Source organism: Mus musculus, chromosome 4 (genome assembly GCF_000001635.26).
Source record: "Mus musculus strain C57BL/6J chromosome 4, GRCm38.p6 C57BL/6J".
NCBI classification, from domain to species: Eukaryota; Metazoa; Chordata; class Mammalia; order Rodentia; family Muridae; genus Mus; species Mus musculus.
In genome coordinates, this window is record NC_000070.6 from 119,222,027 (window position 1) to 119,232,901 (window position 10,875).

General features: G+C 47.3%; 1 protein-coding gene across 2 annotated transcripts; it reads right to left on the reverse strand.

The window, feature by feature from the left end:
* Positions 1 to 855: 855 nt before the first annotated feature.
* On the reverse strand, positions 856 to 10,859 carry AU022252 (expressed sequence AU022252). Of its 2 annotated transcripts, none has more exons than XM_006503016.4 (5): positions 10,599 to 10,859; positions 10,328 to 10,443; positions 6,001 to 6,087; positions 4,775 to 4,906; positions 856 to 4,501 (listed from the first exon to the last, which is right to left on the reverse strand). In XM_006503016.4, exons 1-5 carry the CDS (start codon positions 10,633 to 10,635, stop codon positions 4,316 to 4,318), a joined length of 558 nt encoding a protein of 185 aa, XP_006503079.1. In that variant the 5' UTR covers positions 10,636 to 10,859; the 3' UTR covers positions 856 to 4,315. The 2 variants fall into 2 exon arrangements, with proteins under 2 accessions (XP_006503079.1, NP_001012400.1); NM_001012400.2 differs by having other exon boundaries at positions 3,112 to 4,501; positions 10,557 to 10,698.
* Positions 10,860 to 10,875: the final 16 nt, after the last annotated feature.

Sequence of the window (10,875 nt, forward strand, 5' to 3'; positions counted from 1 at the left end):
TGCTGGGATTTGAACTCAGGACCTTCGGAAGAGCAGTAGGTGCTCTTAACCACTGAGCCATCTCTCCAGTCCCAAGGTTGATTCTTGAAGTAAAATATAGGTCACTAATTATGTTAAAAGATATCAGAATGTCTATAACAGGGCCCCAGACCTTAGCACAACTGACTCCATGGTGGACGTGCCATTCAGGCTGTAAAACTCAGCACGTGGACAGCAGCACCCGCCAACACTAAAACAAAGACCTAATCCATCAAAAGCCACAGTTCTGGGGAAAATCTCTAAATGCACTAACCTTGCTTTCTTGCTTCTGCTTCTGGCTAAATGTTCTTGCTAACTGAAGTATGTCAAACCAGGACATTGTTTTTGTGCTTAGAAGCTCCCCCTGAGAAAGGCTCAATGCTACACTGGGATCCTGAAGACCCAGTGGAGTCATCAACCAGCTAATAAATAGCTGATAAGGAGCCTTTCTGTTGGCTTAGCCCGTGTCTGAGCAGTCTTCTCTGGTGCACACCCACAACAGTGTCCTTCTCTTCCACATTCTGTTGAGCGGGTAAACACACTCGAGCCAGACATTCAAGAACCAGTTTAGAGTCTTCCTCTGGCTTATCTCCTCACATTCTACTAGCTAACAGGGTGGCCGTCCATCAGCCTTCAGAATGCTACACGGGCATCATCAAGCCAGACGGTGCTCACTCTAAGCCACACCATCACACAGCTCTAAGGTAAAAAGCCCAAACAAAGCAAACGGGCTAGAAAGATGACTCAGCGGCTAAGAGTGCTTAGTGCTCTTGCAGAGAAGAATCCCTCTATGGGCACCCACACGTAACCTCCCAAGAAAACAAAACAACAGGACACTGACTTTTAGGACCGAAATTGCAGAGATAACACAGATAACACTGTACAGCTGACACAATCTGTCATCTCGAACTCCAGTACTGCTAGCTCAGTCCAGATCCTCACTGCCTCCTGCTGGATGAGACATGGCTTCTTGAAGGCCAGTGGTACAGACCTTGGTCCGGCTGCCATCACCCCGGCCAGGGCTCACTTCAGCCGCTGTACCTCCACACGGATCGGGTGGCTATCAATGCCCTTCTTGTTATTTTTGTCAGCTGCGTCTTTTCCTCCTCCATCCACCTCTTTAGCTGTTAGAATTTCCTACCCAGAAGAGTCTTACCACAACTCCTTGTAAAGACCAAGATTCCTTTGTCTGATGAGGTTAAAAGGCATATCCAATACATTTCAACCAAAAAGAACCCTCCCTGGTCCCCAAAGACAGGCTTCCTATACACAGAATAGAACCTTCCAAGCCTTCCCATATTCTCAGTGCCTACACGACCTCCACGAAGCCCTTATACCATGCTATGGCTAGCTTCTCCCCCAGCAGACTTTGCTTCTTTGAAATAAGGCCCTGCAGCCAGGCTGCGGTGACTTACACCATCAATCCTAGCACTCAGGAGACAGAGGCAGGTGGATCTCTATGAGCTCATGGCCAGCCTGGTCTACAGAGTGAATTCCAAGGCAGTCAGGGATACAAAGAGAAACCCTGCCTCGGAAAAAAAAAAAAAAAAACCAAACCAGACCAAACCAGAAACTCTATCCCAAACAAACAAACAAGGCCCTGTCCTACCCTGAGATTATCCTCTAGAACCTGGAAATGAGGAGGCACTTAGTGCTCAGCCAGGACAGAGGGATGAGCAGCTGATGTGCTATATATACTAAGTCCTAATTCCCCCTATCTGAATCCTGTATCCAGAACCACCAGGCATTATTAATCAACAGCCATCACTCAGCCAGGCAATCACACTATCCAGGAAGGAGCACTGGCACTGCCTGGTGGCCAGTGCAGGAAGTACATCTTCCTGAATAGGAAGTTTCTCTCCAGGTGCAGCTCACTGTTGGAAATGTCAAAAGTGGGCGTAATCTACATTTTCAGTGGCTCAGCCTGATGACTGTGAGTCACAGGGAGTGAGAAAGACAGGGGAGTGGAAAGTAGCCAGGAGGTTATTTTGCCAATGCTGAATGTCAAGTCCAAGTCTGTGGCATCAACACTATCCAAACAATCATCTTTTGATACTTCTTTTGACAGGGTTTCTCTGTGTAGCCCTGGCTGTCCTGGAACTCACTCTGTAGACCAGGCTGGCCTCGAACTCAGAAATCCTCCTGCCTCTGCCTCCCGAGTGCTGGGATTAAAGGCGTGCACTACCACTGCCCGGCTTGACACTTCTTATACCCAAAATTGGTTACTTTCTCTGTCTCATTATGACAAGGATCTCTGTCTTGTGCTCTCTGTGCTCTTGTGTAATTCCTTCCCTTCCATGGGCTGGCTTAGAGACCAGCTTCTAAACCGAATCCAGCAAAGGTGATGTCATTCCTGTGGGGGGGCTACATAGGTTAGTGAGCTCCAGACCTTTCTCTCATAGCGAGTGTTCCTATGCTGCTGGGTTCCTGTGGTAAGGAGCTGAGGGGATCTCTACCATAGCATCAGCAGGTGGCTTAGCAATCTCCAAGGAACCAATATTCTGGAAAAATCAAGTGAACTTGGGAGCAGACAGTAAGTCCCTAGCCAAAGACCTGACTGCACCCCTGTAGTATCTCTGAAACCTAGGGGCTGACCCAGTCAAACTGTGGCCACAAAACCATGAATAGATGAGGGTTGCTTTAAGCCACTAACCCTGTGGCAATTTGTTTACCTCCTAACAAAGTACCCAGCATTACCACACAGGTCAGAACCTCCTGAAGATGAGGCAATGTTCTGGGGTCAGAATCAACTAAGATCCCAGCAAAGCCCATCTTCCAGCCCTGCAGCTTCCAGGGAGGGCGGTTTCTGCACGTCCCTTGTTAGATCTCAGTTCTTGTGCTAGGCATGGATGTTTCTAGCTCGTAAGTGAAGCCATGAACACCAGGACAGTCTATACCCAAACTTGGGCTTGTGGGCTCAAACACCTCAAGTTCAATAAACTACATGGCACTGAGGCTGTGACTTTGAACTAACTTAGCTAACTAGGAAATGAGGTCAAGTTCAAAAAGCCCAGTCAGTCACGGTGGCTTGAGCTAAGCAAGTCCCATTCAGTACCTCTGCTTGTCTGCGGCACTGGAGATGGAATCAGAGCCTCATGAATACTGTGTAAACACACCATCATTGAGCTACACCCGTCTATTCAGTTCATGATTTATCCAGTAAGCCATAAATGAGCTAACCTGCTACGTGTGATGGCTCATGCCTATAAATCACCACTAGGGAGGCTGAGGCAGGATCATCACATTAAAGCCAGCCGCTGCCAGTCAGTTTCAGGCTAACCTGAGCTATAGAGGCCCCATAAATAAATAATCCCAGACAACTCTGAACCTGAGGACAGGCCAGTCGTTCTTCTCGTGTTGTGTCCTCACTGCCCTATTCTTCCATACTATCTCTCTTTGAGAAGATTTATTTTTAAATGTATGTATATGTATATCTGGGGTGGGGTGTGCCGTGTGTGTATGGCTAATGGAGTCAGAAGAGTGTGTGAGGTCTCCTGGAGCTGGAAGTACAGGTGGTTATGAGCGGCCTGACGTGGGAGTTAGGAATGGAACTCGGGTCCCCCAGCAGGGCAGCAAGCACCTGGGACTACTGACCCTCTCTCCAGCTCGTCCACACTGATGGGTCTGTCCTGTGGTGGTGCTGAGTTCAGGCTGTCCCTAAGAAGGCGGCTTTAGGATGGACACATAAAACAGCAGGGGTGAACTTGTAAACCTCTTCCAAGTCTAATCTTCTGCAGGGTTGAGGATGACTTCCCAAACCTGGCCTGCTGGGCTGCTGCTTCAGTCTCCAGGCAGTGTCACCAGGATGGAAGGGCAGAAGGGCAAACCAGGCCGCCGTCGTCACCTAGCCAGGCCAAGGTTTCGTTTGCTGTTTTTTCAATCCCTCTTAGGCAACACTGCAGTTCCTAGGTCAGCCTGAAATCAGCGTGGCAGTACCCATGAAGACACAAAGAAAGACAAATGGTTCCGATTGGAGAACGACTCACCACCTTGCTAGGAAGAAGGCTCGTCCTCCTCCAAGGTTTTGACTTAAAGATGAAGGAAAGCACTGGCCGATCCTTGGGAACCAACTGACTGGGCATCAGTGGACCCCAGAAGATCCCACAGTTCTGTGACTCCTTACCATCAAACTGAGAGCAAAACCAGCAGCTACATCATCAAGATCATCGTCCAAGTAGTTCATAATTCACCCAAAAACCCATAGTCCCCCCTCACCCCCCACTCCCAGGGAAAGAATGTGGCAGGAGGTGGGTAGCACTCAGGCCTTGGTCATGAGGGCTGCTAGTCAGAGCCATACTCAGTGAGGCAGTCCCTGGAAGGTGGGTTCAGTGCATGGGGGCAAGGCCATGGGCTGGCTCAGCAGCTTGTCCATCATGCCGATTTTAGCATCTTGCTTCTCCACGTCTTCATATGGAGTCCACGACATGTCATGTTGCAGCTTGTAGGCACCAAGGAAGTCATGGGGACAGCCTGTTCCCCATTCCTAGAAGGCAAAGGAGCAAGTCCTCGTCAGGGTGAAGTGAAAAGGGTCCCTTCCTACTCAGGCCACAGCCTTCTTCTTGTGCTTCTCACCTCAGACCACTCAAACCATTGTTGGAAGTTACAATGCATGTCAGAAATAAGGTCATTCAAGCTCACACCACTTTTTATCACCCCTGGACTCACATCACCTCGTTTTTCTAGGACATGCTTACAAACTTGCCCAGAATTCCTCAAAAGCTGGAGTTGGTTTGGAGTTAGGAATAGATGTTCTTACCTCTGGAGAAATAATGGAGAAGTACTGCTGGCCGCTTTCCCGCTGGTAAAGATAGTAAATGTTGCCAGGTTTTTTCACCATATTACAAGCCGCATGGTGCAAGTCAGCATCTCGGCGAGCATCCTCCAGCACCTGCCAGTCACACGGGTGTGACAACTGATGAGTCAGAGGTTATCGGGCCTCACCCACATCTCTCTAACCAAAGCATGCAAAAAACTTTCAGGCTCCTTCCCCAGCAGCAACAACTCACTACTGGGGTCCAAGTAGCTCTGAGGATGTGACGATTACACAGGCTGCTACACTGGGAAAAGCCGTTAGAGGGACAAGGTTTCTAAACGAGCGTGGCTGGCTTGGGGGATTTCCTATTTCAAGGACACTGCTTTCATAAAAGAGACCCTTCCTCCCTTAAAAAAAACCTTTATTCTGCCCTTTCTCCTAGCCAAGAAACAAAGCTCACTTCTCTTAACCTCTGTTTTGGGTCAGATGTCATGTATCTCCTACAGGCTCCTAGGAGCTTGGCCATGAGGGCAGTGACATAAGAGGAAGGGCCTACTCAGAGGCCCTGAGGCTCATAGGCACTGCCCTTGGGAGGGAGTTCTGGGGAGAGCAACATGAAGACTTGAGTTTGGGTGCAGTGTTGTGAAGGCCTGGGCCTGACATCTGAACCTCTGGCTTCCTGTTTGAAGGTGCGTCTCTTCTCCCATACATGCCCCGCTATGAGTAGATATGGACCAGACAATTCCCAGAGCTGAGCTATCCCAACACCCTGCCCTTGAACCTCTAAACCTGTGGGCTAAATAAACATTATAGTGGGGCTGGAGAGATGGCTCAGCAGGTAAGAGCACTTCCAGAGGTCCTGAGTCCAATCCCTAGCAACCACATGGTGGCTCACAACCATCTGTAATGGGATCTGATGCCCTCTTCTGACACGAAGATGTACTTGCAGATACAGCAGTCACACGTTAAATAAATTAAAAAAAAAAAAAAAAAAAAAAACACATCATAGGGTTAACCTGCCCCAGGTATTTCATCATAACAATGCAAAATAATTAACAAAAGCCTTTGGGCATATACCTTGCGTTTTATCCAAAAATCTCTCCGTGTTCAGAACGTATTAAAAGCAAAGGCGGTGCCATGCTTACAAGCAAGGTCAGCCAATCCTCCCAAGCGCTGGGAAAGGAGAGCTGGCCTAACCAGCCTTGGCCCTCCTCATACTTCGTTCTTACCTTCCTGGCTTGTTCCTGCAAATGCTGGATTTGCTCAGCAATGACTGTCAGCTTGTTAGTAGCATTTGCTCGGATGAATTCATCAGCCTACAGAGGTAAGAGAACCAAACTGTGAGGTGAAACAGCAAGAGGCCCCAGGGTCTCACGGGGATGCAATTCAAGGAGTAACGCCAACAGCTCTGCCTCTACCTAGAGCGGCCTTTCCATTCCACTGCCACGTAAATCCCCACCCACCCTCAAGCCCAGTGCAGGAGAAGCCCACACTTTAATGACCCCACACCCAGAATTAAAGGCTCCTTCATCTCTGCTGCGCTTCACTCTCAACTCTAATCACATTGGGCTTTGGCGCTTCCACACCCTCATCTGCCATCAAATGTGTCCCCTCCCCTGCATCTGGCGTGTCCTTCCCTCAGCTCTCTGAGTGACTAAATCCTCTCATTTCATTTGGTTTTCCTCGGTGTGGAGCTCTGGCAGTTATGGAACCCAGGCTAGCCTCAAGCTTACAATCTTCCTCCTCCTCTTCTCAGGTATGAAGATATTAGTGCGCACCACCACATCCAACCCAGTTTCTATGTTTGAACATCGTTAAAATAATGAATTTTGCAAATGAAAATCAAGCCAGATGTGGTAGCTCATACCTTTAATCCCAGCACTCACGAGGTAGAGGGAGGTGGATCTCTGTCAGTTAGAAGCCAGCCTTGTCTACAGCCAGGGCTACCTATAGAGTGAAACAGTCTCAAGAAAAAACAAAGTCAAAGCTGGGCGTGGTGGTGCACACCTTTGATCCCAGGGATCAGAGGCAGATCTCGGGGAGGCAGAGGCAGGCAGATTTCTGAGTTCCAGGCCAGGCTGGTCTACAAAGTGAGTTCCAGGACAGCCAGGGCTATACAGAGAAACCCTGTCAAAAAAAAGTCAAAAGATACTTGTGGGGCTGGTGAGATGGCTCAGCAGGTAAGAGCACTGACTGCTCTTCTGAAGGTCCTGAATTCAAATCCCAGCAACCACATGGTAGCTCACAACCACTCATAATGAGATCTGACGCCCTCTTCTGGTGTGTCTGAAGACAGCTACAGTGTATTTATCTATAATAGTAAATAAATAAATCTCTGAAAAAAAAAAGATACTTGTGATGGACTATTAGACTATTAGCACCTGATAATGTAGAAGTCTGATCATCACCTCAGTTGGATTACCTACATCATACCTAAAACTTCAACACACACATAATAAATTTTAAAAGGGGAGGGCAGCAACAGGTCATGGATGGTCCTGTAGGCCTTAATTAAAAAAAAAAAAAAAAAAAAGCATTTTGTTTTTAGGACAAGAAAATCCATATGGCTAATAAAGAGAGAAGGCAGTCTCCATATTTAAGGCAGGTTTATGATGGGAGTAACCTTATAATCTCCTCCCTTCCCCTTTCTTTTTTAAATAGCCATTTTTACTATATGTATATGAGTGTTTACATACATGTATTTATGTGTGCTGTGGGCTTTCTTCGTGCCTGAGGGGGCCAGAAGTTATCAGATCCCATAGAATCAGAGTTACAGAGGATGTATACCATACTATAGGGCTGGGTACTGAACCCAGGTCCTCTGTAAGAGCAGCAAGTGTTCACCAAGATGAGCAGGTATAGTGGTTTGAATAAGCTTGGCCCAGGGCACTATTAAGAGGGGTGGCCTTGTTGGAGGAAGTGTGTCATTGTGGACCTGGGTTTTAAGACCCTTGTCCCAGCTGCCTGGAAGCCAGACTTCTCCCGTTTGCCTTTGGAACAAGATGGAGAACTCTCAGCTCCTCCTGGACCATGCCTGCCTGAACGCTGCCATGCTCCTGCCTTGATGACAATGAACCAAACCTCTGAACCTGTCAGCCAGCCCCAATTAAATGTTGTCCTTCTAAGAGTTGCCTTGGTCATAGTGCCTGTTCACAGTGGTAAAACCCTAACTAAGGCACCAGGCCTTCTCTAATCCCTTTTCCCTTTAAGGAAAGGTTAACCATGCAAACCAGAGCCTAACTAAAAAGAAAGGAAGGAAAGAATACATTTTTGAAAAGTTGTATTTATTGTATATGTATTCATATGTGTACCACACGTGTGCCTGGCATCTGAAAAAGTCAGAAGAGAGGGGTCATTGAGTCACCTGGAGCTACAGTTAGAAATGACTGTGAGCCACCAGGTAGGGTCTAGAAACCAAACCTGCATCCTCTGCAAGAGCAAGTTCTCTTAACCCCTGAGCCATCCGCCAGTCCCAAAGGGTACTCATAATTAGCAGGCACTGATCCTGGGCCCAAGCACTCCAAGAGCCTCTACATTAATAATGGCATCTAACTCTCCAGAAACGATAACCTTAGTTAGGTGTTAAGACTCACGTAGGCGTGGTGACCTAAGGTTTTATAATAAATGGCAATTGAAGGATCTGGACATAGTTAAACTTAATTCCAAAATCCATGTCTCGGTATCAAACCTCTGAAAGCTTTCTGACTGCACATTAAGGGAGTCAGGAGACGGTCCTCTCTGCAAGTGTATTTCAGTATGTAGACGGTGAATATGTTGATTTCATTAGTTTTCAAAGTTTTTGTGTGTATATAGGTGTTTGCCTGCATGTGTGTATGTGCATCGTGTCCAAGCAATGCCCAAAGGGGCATCTGATCCCCTGGAACTGGAGTTACAAACAGCTGTGAGTCTCAATGTGAGTTCTGGTACCTAAACCTGGGTCATCAACAAGAGCAGTGAGTGCTCTTAACCACTGGACCATTTCCCCAGCTCTCAATTTGTTTTTAAAGTATTTTCTTCTTCAGCTTCTCAAAGATGGATTATTCTGGAGAACTGGAGGCAACAGAATAATATATCCTTTATATGTCACCAGTATAAAAGACTAAAGCTGGGCTGGAGAGATTGCTCAGCAGTTCAGAGCACTGACTGCTCTTCCAGAGGTCCTGAGTTTAATTCCCAGCAACCACATGGTGGCTCATAACCATCTATAACAGGATCCAATGACTTCTCCTGGTGTCTCTGGCGAGAACGGCAGTGTACTCACATATATAAAATAAATAAATCTTAAAAAAAAAAAAAAAAAGCTGTGTTCTCTCTGTGGCTGAGTCCACTACCGTCACTCTGAAACTCAAAGTGTTGATTGCCCAAGATTTTGTCCCTAGCTACCTCCCTCCAATAGCAGCCTGATTAAACAAACACGTGATAGTCTTCTAAGCCTGTTTTTGAGCCCACCTCTCTTAAAAAAAAAAAAAAAGTAAAGTTTTAATTAAAAAGGTTTTTCTAAACATTTGAATTTTTCTTAAATACTACAACAGACATTTTTTGTGTGAGGGATTTTTGGCATGTCAATCATTAATTTTCTTGATCAAAACAAACTCTTGAACACGATAACTGCCAAATAAGCTAGTTTATACAAGAGAAAGAGAACACTAGAAGCTTTTAAAGCAGCCAGGCTCCGACACTGTAAAAGAGTCTTCAGGGGAAGTCTTGCTAAGAGAAGGAAACTGGAGTCCCACTTAGCCCTATGAGCCTCTCCACCTCAAAGATCTCATTTTACAGATCCAGAGCTCCAGAGAGAAACAATCAAAACCAATCTGTCAAAACTTCTACGGTCTTTTCCATTATTTTGCATATCTTCTTTATTTTACCTATTATGGAAACCGACGCCTAAGCTCTGGACATAGTAATACTGACTGTATCCACTGAAATTCACCATGTGTGACAGCGACCCTTGTAATACCCAGCCTTTGGGAGGCTGAATTCAAAGCCAACCTGGGCTATACAGCAAATGAAACTACCTCCAGTTTTATTGTGTGTGGTCTTTTTTTCAATAGGAATTTTACCCTGTGCCTTTTTGCATGCTGTTTTTGGTAGTGCTAAGAATCAAATTCAGGGCTAGGCAACAGTAAACTACAACCCCAGCAGTTTTTGTTTTATTTTGTTTTGTTTTTTTAAAAAGGAAAGAAAGAGCATATATTTAAGTTCCACAAGCTCCTGGGTAACAGATAAAGACCTTATGGGAAGCAGAATAAAATGTGACTATTTAAGAATTTGGTATAGAAGCCATACATTTAATCCCAGCATAGGGTTTTGGGGTTGGAGGGTGGGGGAGGAAGGTGGATCTGTCAGTTCGAGGCCAGCCTAGTCTATAATATAGAGAGTTCCATGACAGCCAGAGTTATGTAGAAAGGCCCTGTCTCAAAACAAACAACAACAGAGGAATTGGGATAGAGTGATCCTCTTCGTGTGAAATGGAATGGTAACTTCAGTACTGCCGAGTTCACAGGCTGTCCCGAGCCCAAAGAGGCAGGGTAAAGTACGGAGATGGCTATTCCTCACCTTCTGCACCTGCTCGGCGAGCGCCACGAGGTCTAAGGGGTCCCCGACCCGGTGGGTGTGGTAGGGGCTCACCAGAGCCAGGCCGCCGGGGGTCGGGGTGAGCTCCACCAGGGCTCCTGCGATACACACCCGAACACAGGCGTAAGTTGAAACCCTCAGCCTTCCGTGAGCCAGCAGGAAAGAGCCACCCGGCTGCGACCTCCTACCCAGGCAACTCAGTCCCACCTACCTCCAGGACCCGCCGCCTCCTTCACCCCCAGATTTCCCGTACCACTTTCGTACCGGCCGGGAACCCCGGGGTCCGCCATAACAGCACCTCGGTCCCACCACCCGCAGGGAGCTCAGTCTAAAGCGCAGGCGCACAACAGCTTGTGGGCGGGGTTTTCTCGTTCTCAGTCCATTGAGCTGTGCGCATGAGATTAGAGGCGGAGCCTCACGAAGAGTAAGTGTTTGGATTGGTTGAAAGCAAGAGGCGGTACAAGTTTCCTTGCCACGAGCTTCTGGACTTGGGGCGTGGCTCGTCTCTGGGCGTGGCTTCTGTGGGGGGC